Source organism: Bos taurus, chromosome 13, assembly GCF_002263795.3.
Source record: "Bos taurus isolate L1 Dominette 01449 registration number 42190680 breed Hereford chromosome 13, ARS-UCD2.0, whole genome shotgun sequence".
NCBI classification, from domain to species: domain Eukaryota; kingdom Metazoa; phylum Chordata; class Mammalia; order Artiodactyla; family Bovidae; genus Bos; species Bos taurus.
Window position 1 is genome coordinate 25,844,105 of NC_037340.1, and position 14,925 is coordinate 25,859,029.

A 14,925-nucleotide genomic window follows, 5' to 3' on the forward strand; every position below is an offset into this window, starting at 1 on the left:
TCCGACGTGAAGAACATGACGAGGGAGGGAGGGGCCTAGGATCGAGTGGGTGAGGCGCAGGACGAGTCGCTTACCAGGTACTGGGCAGCTCGGGGGTGGGCGTGGCGCGCGAACGCGGAGGACAGCCCTTGCGCAGGCGCAGAGGCCGCTGCGCGGGTTGGGGCGAGGGGGACCTCACGAGGCCTGGGTCCTGGGCTGTGGGCCATCAGGGGCAGGAGTCCGAGGTGCGGGACTGTGTCCCGAGGCGGCGCTGGCGGCTCCCGGAAGCTCTTTCCCATTTCCTTTCCTTTACCCCCGTCTTCTCAGTGAGATTTCCTTGGTGAGTTATTTGAGGAGAAAGGGAAACTGTAGAATCAGTCCGTTCCCATCGCATGCCCTTTTCCGGTCCGTGTCTTCCCCTGTGCGCTACTGGGCGGTGATCCCAGCAATTTGGCCGCGCCCACCTTCCCGGCCGCTTGCGTCCCGCGCTCAGCCTTGCGGCCCCCGGTGCGATCGCTCAGGACAGCTCCCCTCGTCCTCCCCTCGGCCACCTGTCTCCCTTCCTCTCGCGCCTCGCTGCTTCTCCCCCTGTTTACCTCTTTATCGGGCCCCTCCTCTTAGGGCTTGACTTTGTTTTCTAAGCAAGCAGCCTAAACCAGAAGAATCCTTTTAAACGGGCCTTTGAATTTTATGCTCCTCCCTTTTTTTTTTCTGGCGTCCCTTTTTGAAAATAGTCTTGGGAGCGGTTTTATTCCGTTTGATCCGTGTGGTTTTCCACGAACCTACCGATTCCCATATTGACTGCTGAAAGACTCTCATTTGGCAATCCAGAGGCTCTGAAAGACATTTTGGCAATATGGTTCTGACCAACCTTATAGAAGCCAGTCTGCCCAAAGGGAGTAAGGATGCTTGAAGATAAGAGGCCAGTTTTGGCCCTGTCACTCCCAGGGTGCCCGGTGGTGGAGACAAAGCAGCATGGTAGCTTGGTTGACTTAAAAGAGTTTATTGGCTCTGCCTTCTGAGATGGTCCATCCTCTGTCTGTGGAGTTTTGTTTCTCACTAAATAAATCCAGTTTTTACTTAAAACAAAGTTTGCTGAATGTGTAGGTGCCTGTCATCTTGGGCTCTTGGTGAATTTCCGTAGATAAGAATAAACTTAGTTTTTTCTTATCCAGTTGGTCAGGTTTCTATTTTTTTATCCCAGGCGTTTAACAAACATTTTATTTCCGATGAATGGCACCTTGGGGTTGATGGTTCTGTTCTTCACATCAGATTTTCTGTTTACAAAATATTTGTATGTATATGCCGCTTTGCCCTTTTCCTTTCCATTTTTGAGTATTTCATGTTTTTGGTTATTTTTGCTTAGCTTGTGTAGAGAATAATTCTGTTCTCTATATGTGCTAAGATTTGAACCGAGGACTTGGAATGATAATAGTTAGCCAAATGGACAGTCCTTGGCCAAAGTTTGTAACATTTCTAATTAGAAGGAACACTTAAGGACTCTTTATGTTTATCAGTTCCTGAAAGAGCCAATAAGGGCAAAGCATGGTTTCTCTAGGTAGTAAGTACCCACTGGCCTCAGTTAGTCTTGACTTTGTTGTTACTGAATACAGAAATTTCACTGATGTCAGTGTATTTATATGGTTTTAAAAATACTGAACAGAATTTAAAGTCTCACTGTAGTATATTTAGTATACAGTCTTAGGGAAGTTGTTAAATCATTTGGAAAGGAACTTTTTTCCCCTTTAGGTATTGGTCTGTAATTCTTGGCTTTTGAAAGCATGTTTACAAAGAATATGTTCCTGATTTTTCTAATTCACTCAAAATGGCAGTCCTGTTCAAGGAAATGCCTATGTACAGTATGTCCACATAGAATTAGTGTTGGTGTGCCATCAGAGGTAGTGAACCTTTTCTGTAAACGGCTCAATAATAAGTATTTTAGGGCTTTGCAGGCGAGTTGTATTCTTCTGAAACTACTTAAGCACTACCATTATAGCTCCAAAACAACCAAAGACAATACTTAAGAAATGGAAAAAAAAAAATGAATGAGCAAAGTTTTTTTCCCATGAATCATAATTTACAAAAACAGGGGTGAGCTACATTTGGCCTGTGGGTTATAGTTTGCATGGACACCTTATATGAATGGTTGTACATACAAATTAGTTTTTTTTTTTTTTTTTACTAAGGATTATTTCAGTATACTTAGATGAATAAAATGGTCAGAGGTGGGAGTAGAAATAGGACAGCTGGGAGGAAAATAAACCCTTTCTAAAGACATAGTCTTCACAATATTTTTCTAAGTTATAGAATTACAAAGAGTACTTAATCATTTGAATAAGATATTCAAAACCTTTAAGAGAATATTTAATAGCAAAAGACTAACAACAGAAAAGGCTTAGTTGGCTTTGATTCTAAAATAAAGGCAAAGATGAGTGGTGAATTTGGAAAATGATTGTTAAGAGCCCTGTGATTACCACGTGGCACTGAAGTGTGGGCCTTCCACCACGCTGTTTCAGTCAGCTAATTACCTGGAGGGCTTGTTTAGAGGATTTTTACGTATTAAAAGCAAAGCTTCTAACCTTCTGCTGGTTAGTTTATATCCTAGTATATTTGCATTTTTTCTTATTACTTATGGGAAAACAACATTGCTGTAAAAATGCAGCAATTTTTAAGAATATTTTAAAACCTTAGAATATCTTTCTTCATAAAATAGTGGACTAGATTTAGTCATTCTTAGAAATTTAATTAGAGATTGTATTAAAACAGGATGACAGGATGACAAGTATAATCATCGCACAAATATTTTCAAAAGTTCATTGAACTGTAGCCAGTTCTCATTGTGAAACGAAATATTTTAAATGGGTGACAAATGCTAAATCATTTTCACTAAATAGATTTTGAAAGTTTACCAGAAGTATTGAAAACTAGGTAATTTTATAATGGAATTGAAATTTTCTGGACTATTTTGGAAGTAAAAATTGATGCACTTATAATTTCGATTATCAATCATCTAGTGTAAGCACAGGAAAATATCACTGTAAATACTTTGCTAAAAGGTAATATGTATTTCTTGTTTAAAAATGTAACTTTGTTAGCATTCTTAGAAAATAATTTTAAAATGTGTTAAAAGTGGTTTCTGTACTTTCTTTCCCTTGAAGTCTATATTCAGTTTTGATCAGCTTGCCACAGTAAAATTGTTAAAGTTCATACCTCGAGGTCACACAGTATTTAATATGTACATGTGGACATTCTGTTTCTGTTTTTTAAAGTTCTTGCTGTGATACTGACACATCACTACCTTTTCATTTGTCTCTGATAAGGTCTTTTATGTCTAAGAAGTATCTGCTGGAACTAGTGGATCAAAAAACTACACTATAAGCGACTAGTAAGAAAACCTGTTTTAAAATTGTTAATGTGTAATGGAGTGGTATACATCATCCATCCCCTGAAGAATTAGAGAGTTTACTAAAATACTTTTGTATAGAACTTGGGTCTACACCAATTATTTGCAAACATCAATAATTCAGTAAAACCTGAGTACTTTACAGTCAAGAGATTTGGTCTTTAAGTACTGGTTTTGTTTCTTGACTCTTATGTGATTGACTCCCATTTTAATTTGAAATAGTTCTGTTCTTTGGCTGAAGAAAAATTGCCTGTTCATGACCCCTTTACTGAAAAACATATTAAAATATAAGTAAATGAAAAACACCTTATAATATGGCTTTGAATCATAAAGGAACATGATTTGCAGTCGGTCCTCACTTTTCACAAGTTCTCTATTTGTGAATTCTACTTGCTAAAATTTATTTATAACCCCAAATTAATGCTTACAGCACTTCTGCAGTCACTCATGGCCACATGCATGAGTGGTGAAAAATTTGAGTCATGAGATATGCATGTTTCAAATTGGGGTCAAATAAGGTGATGCTTTGCCTTCTTGTTTCAGCTCCTACTGTAAACAAGGGTCTTTTTTGAATTCTATTTAAGGGCCACATGTTTTGCATTTTTGTGCTTCTGGTTGCTGGTTTTGTTTAAAATGGCCCCCAAGCAGAGGGCTGAAGTGCTGCCTTGTGTTCCTAAGGCAGTGAGGCCACCATGTGCCTTACAGAGAAAATGTGTGCATTAGATAAGTTTCCTTCAGGCATGTATTAAAGTCTGAGTTCAGTGGTAGTGAATCATTATGTGTATATTAAATAAGATGTCTTTAAGCAGAAACACACATAAAACATTATGTATTGATCAGTTGGCAAAAATATTGTAACCAGAGGCTCACAAGAACCTAGGAACAGTGTGTTTCCCCCAGAAGCAGTGGTTCAGTGTTCACTAATTTGTATTCATGGTGACCTGATAGACTTAACTACCATGAATAATGAGTACTGACTATTACCTCTTAAGTAAAAATTCAGTTTCCAGATAAAAGTTAGATGTCATGGGCATTATTCCATCTTCTCTTGCAGTTTGGTTGGCCTACAGGATGTTGAAACCCTAAAATTAGTTTGTGTCTGGATGTTACAAAACAAAATTTAGTATGTAACTTCTTTAATTTTCTTTAAAATGATAATATTTGTTACATGTTAGAGCACTTTATAAGCTAGTGTCAGGAAGATTTTTATGGTGAAATAATATTGATACTGAATTGATAAATTGAACTGTCACAATTTTCTACTTTGAATTCTATAAAACAAAGGAAGAGTAAGGTTACAAAGGATAAGGTGAAGTTAACATGCATTAACGCTTGTGTTAGTCTTTTGCTTTTAATGGAGTTGGTGTTAAGCATTGTAGCAACCAACCTAAAGTGGAAAAGATCAGATAAAAAATTTAGTGTCCATAAAAACAAACCAGCTACTCAGGTAATACACAATTATTAGCAATACAGATGTCAGAAATTTCTGCATTGGGAACTAAAAAAGATGATACTCTGTGATATTATAAGCAAAAGCTACCTATTAAGCAGGCTGCTTAATGTAGTGTCCTCAAAATAATTAGTGTTAAAGAATAGTACCAGAATAAAAGTAGTTTAATAAAAGAAATTGCTGATGGGGTTCAAGTGTACAGTTCTCTGACCCTTTGTTTACTTCAGGGAAAGGATTAACCTGTGCCCAATATGGATGAGTGCCCCTTGTTTTCTCTGAAGGTTTATAAACAAGAGCTTCCCTGGTGGCTCAGATGGTAAAGAATCCGCCTCCAATGCAAGAGGCCTGGGTTCAATCCCTGGGTCAGCAAGTTCCCCTGGAGAAGGGAATGGCTGCCCAATCCAATATTCTTGCCTGAAGAATTCCACGGACAGAGGAGCCTGGCGGGCTACAGTCCATAGAGTCGCAAAGAGCCAGACACAACTGAGTGACTAACACAGACTAACACTAGCCCCTTGTTTTCTCTGAAGGTTTATAAACAAACCAAACTATGAAAAAAAAAAAAAAGAAGCCTAGTTCTGTGTCTAGATATTCTGATTCAATTTATATGTTTTTAGTCTTTTATCACTGAGTGACAGTGGTTAATATTACTATATAAATGAATATTCTTATGTGCCTATCGCCATGCTATATGTTTGAATTTATTATAAATCATTTAAATAGCCAAGAGGTACCCATGTGTGGCAGACACTTTATCTGCACTCTTTATAGTCGATATTACAGCCAAATCATGATTCAGATGGATAAACAATCTAAAAGAGTAATTCAGATACTTACTTCACACTTTTTAGTCCACTGATTTCTTTCCATCTGATCACTGAACGTACAGTTAAATCATTAAAATTTTAGATGTCATTGTGTAAACTTACATTATCATTTCGTTATAGTATCTTGTATATTGCTTGATGGCAGAAATTCAGTACTGTTTAGTAAAATTCTTTCTTATCGTAAGATACACATATTGGAAAATAGTATCTTAATCTTTCAATAATAGCTTTAGGGAACCATGCAAAGGGTCAGTTTATTATTTTTCTGTACTTAAAAAATTCCAATTGGACATTTTAACAATAGACTATCTGTGGAATTTAATGACACAGCATGCAGTTATGATTAATTTCAATTTTTTTCCATTATAGACTCCACTTTTTGCAAAGACTGAGTTTGCTTCAGCATCCACAAACTCTTCACCTCAGATTGGTTCCTGTGGGTTTTTGTTTGCAAGTCAGCAGGAGTTAAGCATATACCAGCTGAAAAGCCAAATAAGGAAATGCATCCCTTCTTCCAGCAGTTCTAAGTTAACTTGTAAGTTAAATTCAGTGTAAGCTGAAAATGGTTTAAATGTTTTATTAGAAAACACAGTTTGAGTAGCATGAATGATCAGAATAGTAAAGAACGAAAAGTTTTCGGAACGTGTCTAAACACACCATCTAACGTTTAATAGTTGCCTATTGGTTGTACCACGGAATATGTGGAAAGTCTCACTACATGCCTGTAAAGTTACTCTAATCACTTTAAATAAATATTGTAGCAGTTATTAAATTGTACTTTACATATGACTAAACGTCTCACCTGTCTGGCACACATCTGGTGTTTTAACAGTGAGTGTATTTCCAAAGACAGGGATCTGATCAGTATGGGGAATTACAGAGCTTCTCCAGATGCCAGCATGAATTTGTCCTCTTATCAATGGAAACATTCCTGAGGGTTTTTTTGCTATCACTCTGGAGTCTGGGATTTGAGTTGTGTCTCCACTGGTGATGTTTATAGGGAAGAAATGAACGTGATGGTCCGAGTCAGAGAAAGTTATAGATCTGTAGCCTTTGAGTTTGTTGTCGATTATCCATTTTTCTTAAGTATTTACATAATGTTATATCATCTTTCACTAGCTTTTTTTATAAGCTAGTGAAAAACATGAAAAACATGTAAGAATGATTTTTAACAGTATGCATGTAAAAGGCATGTAAGAAAGAAAAGGTCATGCCTTTGTTCTATATATAATTGTTCTTTGGAAAATTCTTTAAGCATTGTATAAGCAAATATTTTATTCTGGTTTCTTGTTGTGAATTCTTTGACTAAGAAATTTATGAGTAACACGATAGTCTATCAACATGTTCATATAACTAACGAGAAATACAGAGACTATTCAGCTTTTTGAATTGCAAGTATATAGCATCCCAACTCCAAGTAATCCTTATTTACTTGGGTTACAAACCATGAGACATTTTTCATTATAGGAAAAGAAATAGTAATTTGATTTAGTATCTTTTTAAAAAAAGTATCTATGATACAACATTCTCAGAATAAAGTTTCTGTTGCTCATAGTTACAAATGATTACTCACTTTCTTGAGACTTGAAAAGATTACTAAAAAGATAATATGTAATATATGAGAATTTAGGTTTGGATAATTTTTTAATGCCATATAAAATTCAGAAGAATTTTAAGTTTATGTACTGTGGGCATGATTCTACTTAATCCTATTGGTATGTTAAGCCTATAGAAATTAGTAACTAAATGTCTTTCCTTGTCTTTATGTTTTGAAAAGGGCCAAAGCCAGTTTTTCTTTTGGCTTGGGCAGCAAAGTGAAAAGAGAATGCTCCACTTTAAGCGATGTCAGCTTCTGAAACAGATAGCTCAGAAATGCTTGTCTCGAATCCATGTGAAAACAGATAAACATCCACAGCTATTTCTTTCAAGAACCTTTGCACTTGCAGAATTAAGGAAGTCATGGCATTCCATCTACTCTCTTGTTGGAGACAAAAATATTATCCTGATGGGACCTCCCGGTGCTGGGAAAACAACAGTAGGCAGAATAATAGGCCAGAAACTGGGTTGTTGTGTCATCGATGTGGATGATGATATCCTTGAAAAAACCTGGAATATGAGTGTGTCTGAAAAATTGCAGGATGTTGGTAATGAGCAATTTTTAGAAGAGGAAGGAAAAGCCGTGTTAAACTTCTCTGCATCTGGAAGTGTGATTTCCCTTACTGGGTCCAACCCAATGCATGATGCTAGCATGTGGCATCTAAAGAAAAACGGAATAATTGTTTATCTGGATGTACCTCTACTAGATATAGTCAGTCGTCTAAAATTAATGAAAACAGATAGGATTGTAGGTCAGAATTCTGGAACCTCTATGAAGGACTTACTGAAGTTTAGAAGACAGTACTATAAGAAGTGGTACGATACTCGTGTTTTTTGTGAAAGTGGGGCTTCCCCGGAGGAGGTAGCCAACAAAGTGCTGAGTGCAGTTAAAAGATACCAAGATGTGGCTTCAGAAACATTCATTTCCACAAGACACATTTGGCCTAAAGACTGTGAACAGAAAATTCCAGCGAAATTCTTTAGTGAAGCTGTGATTGAGGGGTTAGCTTCTGACGGTGGACTTTTTGTTCCTGAGAAGGAGTTTCCAAAGTTAAACTGTGGGGAGTGGAAAAGCCTGGTAGGAGCAACATACATAGAAAGAGCACAGATACTTCTGGAAAAATGTATACATCCTGCTGACATACCTGCTGCCAAGCTGGGAGAAATGATTGAAACTGCTTATGGGGAAAACTTTACCTGCTCAAAAATCGCCCCTGTCAGGCACCTGTCAGGCAACCAGTTCATCCTGGAGTTGTTTCATGGACCAACGGGATCATTTAAAGATCTGTCTTTACAGCTCATGCCCCATCTTTTTGCACACTGTATTCCACCAAGTTGCAATTTTATGATACTTGTAGCCACCTCAGGAGACACTGGAAGTGCAGTCTTAAATGGCTTTAGTCGTCTTAATAAGAATGACAAGCAGAGAATAGCCGTGGCCACATTTTTTCCCGAAGACGGAGTCAGTGATTTTCAAAAAGCACAAATAATTGGCAGTCAGAATGAAAATGGATGGGCGGTAGGTGTCAAGTCAGATTTTGATTTCTGCCAGACATCTATAAAAAGAATTTTTCAAGATTCTGATTTTACTGGCTTTCTTGCTGTGGAATATGGAACTGTCTTAAGTTCAGCTAATTCCATAAACTGGGGCCGACTGCTTCCCCAAGTAGTTTATCATGCTTCTGCATACCTTGATCTCGTTAGCCAAGGATTTATTTCTTTTGGAAGCCCAGTTGATGTGTGTATTCCCACAGGAAACTTTGGTAACATTTTAGCAGCAGTGTATGCCAAAACCATGGGAGTCCCTATTCGAAAATTTATCTGTGCTTCTAATCAGAACCATGTTTTGACTGATTTTATAAAAACAGGACATTATGATATAAGGGAAAGAAAACTAGCACGGACCTTTTCACCAGCAATTGACATCCTCAAATCTTCAAACCTGGAACGACATTTACACCTGATGGCTAATAAAGATGGACAGTTAATGAGAAGACTGTTTAATCAGCTAGAAGAGGAGCATCACTTCCAGATAGAGAAGATCCTAGTTGAGAAACTTCAGCAGGATTTCGTGGCCGACTGGTGCTCCGAGGGAGAGTGCCTGGCAGCTATTCACTCTACCTACAACACTTCGGGGTACATTCTGGACCCACACACTGCAATTGCGAAAGTAGTTGCAGACAGAATGCAAGACAAAACTTGCCCAGTGATTGTATCCTCTACAGCTCATTACTCCAAGTTTGCACCTGCTATCATGCAGGCTTTAAAGATTAGAGAAATCAATCAGACTTCATCAAGTCAAGTTTACTTATTAAGTTCATACAATGCCTTACCTCCACCGCACGAGGCTTTATTAGAGAGAACAAAACAGCAAGAGAAGATGGAGCACCAGGTCTGTGTAGCTGATGTGAATGTCCTGAAGAATTATGTGGAAAAACTTGCACAAAATCAATTCATAGGAAAGTTTTCTGAGTAAAAGAAAAAAAAATTCTGGTGAAAAGCATGCAGTAATAAATCACAAAAGTTGATTTTGAGTACAAATAACATTTTGTTTTTTATGCGAATATGTATGTCTGTAGATAGATCTGTTATCTTTTGGAATTTCAGTAGCCTCGTCCCTAGGTCTGTCCATTGTCCCTACACATGCTTCTTGGATCCTTAATCTAGAAGTGACAGAAAGTAGCGTAATGCATGGACCCTTGTGCTGTGCTCTGCACCCATGTGGGATATATCAGTTTCTCTTCCCTCATCCCCACTTTTAAATGGACCAAAATGTCTGGTACTCTATCTGACACTTAAAATATTTCAGCATAGTTGTTACATAGTATATCTGTAACCATTATTAGTTCTTTATTGACTAGAAAGATAATGTACACTCTAATGGTTAACTTATTTAGAAGAAGTAGTAAACACATCTATTAAGAAATGGCTGGCATTTTTGACTCTCCTCAAATTCCATTTTGGACTATAATTAATTAAATGGATCCTAAACCATCCAGATTAGATAAGTGTTCCAGCCTTCACTCCCCTTGGGATGTGTATAGTTAAGGTGATGTAGTTTGAAAATCAAGACACAAGACTTAAATCTAGGATGTGATCATCAACAGAACTACCTAGTAGTAGATACAGAAATAAAATTGCATATCTGTTTCAAGAGAAAAGCTTTCCAAAATTCAGAGTATTTGAATAGTCTTAAGTATGGTTATAGTTATAGCAGTTTTCTTGTATTATTTGGACTCTATTCCTATATAATTTGTCTATTGTCTTTTCTTTCAGTGAACGTTGCTTTTTTGGCAGCTAAAAGCACATACAATTGATGCACATATTTAGTGTTTCCTTCTTTGTAGTAACAATACATTATAATCATGATTTACATTTGTGAATTTCTTGAATGTTTTATTTCTGAATTAAAAGATTTGTCACTGAAAGGAGCTGTTAGTGTAATGGACTACTCTCAACCACAAGATGGCATTCCTAACATAATTTGTCTTTGCTGATAATATTCTGTTTCATTTTCTGGGAGAACTACCTCCATAATGAAACATATTGCAGGTTGTCAAGGAAAAAATTGTAAAAGTTTAATGAGCAGAAATGATTTGTTTAAAAATTTAAAAAATTAAACCAACTATGGTAACTTTCGCTCTCCAGCTTCTAAAAAGTACATTCTAAAACCAAAACTTGAAAACCAAGAGCAGTTACCAGAAAATAATGGAGGATTCAAAGTTCACTTATTCATGTATGTCCTAGTTATTTTATCATTTGCTTTTAAGGATAAGTGTTTCAATAACCGATATGTTTAGAAAATACATGTAAATTTTCCTGTGTGTATGAGAATGCACTGTTTTTCTGAAAGTGGGAGGGACAATTTTGTTTTTAAAAGACATGATTTTTGCCCACGAGACTGTAGTGAAGGAGACAATATGTAAAATTGAATCAGGTTCAACATAGAAGAGTTATTGCAAGACAGTTCATGAGAAAGTAAAAAGTAAGGGATACAGTCAAGAGCTGTCGGATTACCATGGGCCAATTAGAAAAGATGTCACAGAAGACACAGAAGCTTCTGTGAGTCCTGAAGGGTAGCAAGATTTTCTAGGTGAAAAGGAAGGGGAAGTACATTCTAGGTAGACAAGGGAAATAGGTACAGTGAGTTGCTCAAGAGAGCACATTCCTTTATCTCCAGTTCATTTGTTCTCTTATTTCATGCTTTCACTTTTTCTCAATACCAAGTCTAGCCCTTCCCTCTCAGCTAATGACCTTGCCTCAGTCAAGAGGAAATAAGCCATCAGTGAAGACATGGCTTCCTCTCACCAAGTGTCTAAATCTGCTGGACTCTTTGTCTCCTCACCTGCTTCCCCTGGATTGAATTGGGTGATATTCCTTCCCGTGTGTCTTAGCTTCTGATCCTGTCGGAATACTCCCATCACTTGCTTCATCCACTCTCTCCTCTAGTGCTGCTTCAGCTTCTCCCCTCTCACGGGACCTTCCTTTCTATACCATTCAGATGCTCTCTTTTCACATCTTAAACAGTGTAAGAGCAAAACAAGTCAACATCCACATTCCCCCACCATTCACTCTTTTATTTATGTTCCACTCAAGACCAAGCCTCTTCGAAAACAGTTGTCTACGTGTGTGGTCTCCACTTCCTTGCCTCTCGTGTTCTCCAGAATGTGTAAAGTACGTGTACTGTTCAGGGAGGAATAATAAAACAGAAATAAATGTGCTGCTCCCCACTTTGCTTTAAGAGTAGAACATGCCTCGTGTTTGACACCTGTTGTGGCTCCTATTTGATTACATTTGCTTCTCTCCCTCAGAAGTAACCACTATCCTAAATTTTCTCTTTATCATTTCCTTGTTTATATGTACAGTTTTGCCTCTTTTTAAATTTTATGTAAATGGAATCATACATATTCTTCCATGACTTTGTTTTATTCAGTAATTTTAATATTTAACCATGCAGATGACAGAAGGCAGAGTTCATTAATTTTAATTGCTGTATAATATTCTATAGAATGAATGCCACAATCTATCCATTTATGTTAGTGGACATTTAAATGGTCTAATATTTATCTGTACTTGTGTCCAATAGGTATACTGTTTCATAAAATTTGTATTGAAGGCTAGTGAAAATGAACTTACAAACATCTGTGATTCTTTCTAATGGTATATAAAAATATATTTCATATCTTAGCTGTGTTAAAATAAAAATGTGTGGTTTATTTATAATATGAAAAATTATCAGTTCTTGAGCAATGGTTGTAATTTCTTCCTTCTCCAATCTTTGAAATTATTTTACAATGTCAAAAATATGGTGAATTTGTAAGATTTTTGAGAAAAAAGAAATGAGATTTTTAATTGGATATCAGTGAAAATAGTAAAATATTTTTTCATCAAAATAGACTTTAGAAGGTAATAAATTGTTCTGTTTGAAGTTTCTGTTAGATTTTAATAGCAATTCACTTCCAAAAACAATCACAACAAATACTGTTTCTCTCAATCCATTAGATCATTTAAAACATTTTCTAATTCAAACTACTTAAAGCGTTAAGAAAAAGAAGTAGCTGTTTTCATATGAGCTGTTTTCACATGAGCCTCAAACTCATGGGAACATAAGTAATAGAGTTTTGTGCAGGAAGATGATTAAAGCCTGATGATCAAAGCCTGTGTATGAAATAGTTATTGGTGTGGGCCCTGTCTGTGTACTCCAGCCACTCTTTGAAACTTTAAAAACTTTAAAAACAAATAGCCTCCTTTAAAATCAGAGGTAGAATAAGCTGCTCTGGTTCAAAGAAAGCAAAGCCAAGCGATCTGTCAGTGTCATGGAGAAGGGACCTGTCAAACATAGGAAACCAAACCAACATCATGTACAGCAGTTCTCTGCTCAGTTGGCAAGATTTAGACCAGAGGCCTGTATCAAAAAGTTGTTTGCTTCCTACAGAAGGTGTATTTCTCAGTTCAGCTATTTTTCTATCTAAACTCTTTATTGCTGTCTGAGTTCTTGGGTCTTTCTTTATTTCAGTGGTGGTAACAATTGTCTTGAGCTGAGGTTCCATGTTCAGACGTGGCACTACTTGTTCAGTTATCATCATAGACTTTATTGGGATTGTAATGGCCTATACAATGCACGGTTGCTAATGGCAGGTTGAGTTTCACTTACAAATATTAGGAGGGTTTATAATTTTAAATTACTTAAATCCACAAGGGGCTATCTTAAATCAATTCTTATATTTGGTGATGTAGCCCTGAAATTATTTGTTTTGAATTTTATTTACAAGGCTCAAATCAAATAGCTGAAGTTTTCAGAAAATAATTTTACTTGCTCTTGATGCTACCTTTTTTTCTGGGACTCTCTCCAATCTTTTTGAGGCTTTAAATCTAATTGGCTGACATAATATTAGGAAAAGGAGTACATCAAGGCTGTATATTGTCACCCTCCTTATTTAACTTATATGCAGAGTACATCATGAGAAATGCTGGGCTGGATGAAGCACAAGCTGGAATCAAGATTGCTGGGAGAAATATCAATTACCTCAGATATGCAGATGACACCACCCTTATGGCAGAAAGTGAAGAGGAACTAAAGAGCCTCTTGATGAAAGTGAAAGAGGAGAGTGAAAAAGTTGGCTTAAAGCTCAACATTCAGAAAACTAAGATCATGGCATCCAGTCCCATCACTTCATGGCAAATAGATGGGGAAACAGTGGCTGACTTTATTTTTGGGGGCTCCAAAATCACTGCAGACGGTGATTGCAGCCATGAAATTAAAAGATGCTACTCCTTGGAAGGAAAGCTATGACCAACCTACATAACATATTAAAAAGCAGAGACATTACTTTGTCAACAAAGGTCCATCTAGTCAAGGCTATGGTTTTTCCAGTAGTCATGTATAGTTATGAGAGTTGGACTACAAAGAAAGCTGAGCGCCGAAGAATTGATGCTTTTGAACTGTGGTGTTGGAGAAGACTCTTTCGAGTCCCTTGGACTGCAAGAAGATCCAACCAGTCCATCCTAAAGGAGGTCAGTCCTGCGTGTTCATTGGAAAGACTGATGTTGAAGCTGAAGCTCCAATACATTGGCCACCTGTTGCGAAGAACTGACTCATTTGAAAAGACCCCAATGCTGGGAAAGATTGAGGGCAGGAGGAGAAGGGGACAACAGAGGATGAGATGGTTGGATGGCATCACCGATTCAATGGACATGAGTTTGGGTGAACTCTAGGAGTTGGTGATGGACAGGGAGGCCTGGTGTGTTGCGGTTCATGGAGTCGCAAAGAGTCGGACACGACTGAGCGACTGAACTGACTGACATAATATTTAAACAACTTCCAAATCAACATGGGTCATACCAGAAAATACATCATTTCTTGTAAATTTCACATCTGTGTAGGGTTCTTCTCTATTAAAGTCATGTAATTTAATCCTAAAAGATCTAAATAGTGCATTTATTCACAGTATTCTGTATATTTTCCAGAAAAAGAGTCATCAGGTCAAAAGGTACCCCCTCTCCCCTTCAGTGTTGTAGCCTACTATGAAGAAATACAGAACATCTTTCTCTTGAGAAAAGTTGAGTATAATTATTTTACTGGCAGCAGAAAGAAGGAAAATATTAGTTTAAATTGGGTCAAGAGCATACAATTTCTACTGGCCAAAAGTCATACCAAAAAAAAAAGTCAT

General features: G+C 37.1%; 1 protein-coding gene across 2 annotated transcripts; it reads left to right on the forward strand.

The window, feature by feature from the left end:
* The first annotated feature begins 6 nt into the window (after window positions 1-6).
* On the forward strand, window positions 7-14,677 carry THNSL1 (threonine synthase like 1). Of its 2 annotated transcripts, none has more exons than XM_005214306.5 (3): window positions 7-77; window positions 6,029-6,194; window positions 7,437-14,677. In XM_005214306.5, exon 3 carries the CDS (start codon window positions 7,485-7,487, stop codon window positions 9,729-9,731), a length of 2,247 nt encoding a protein of 748 aa, XP_005214363.1. In that variant the 5' UTR covers window positions 7-77; window positions 6,029-6,194; window positions 7,437-7,484; the 3' UTR covers window positions 9,732-14,677. The 2 variants fall into 2 exon arrangements, with proteins under 2 accessions (XP_005214363.1, XP_005214362.1); XM_005214305.5 differs by lacking the exon at window positions 7-77 and adding an exon at window positions 230-319.
* The last annotated feature ends 248 nt before the right edge of the window (window positions 14,678-14,925 follow it).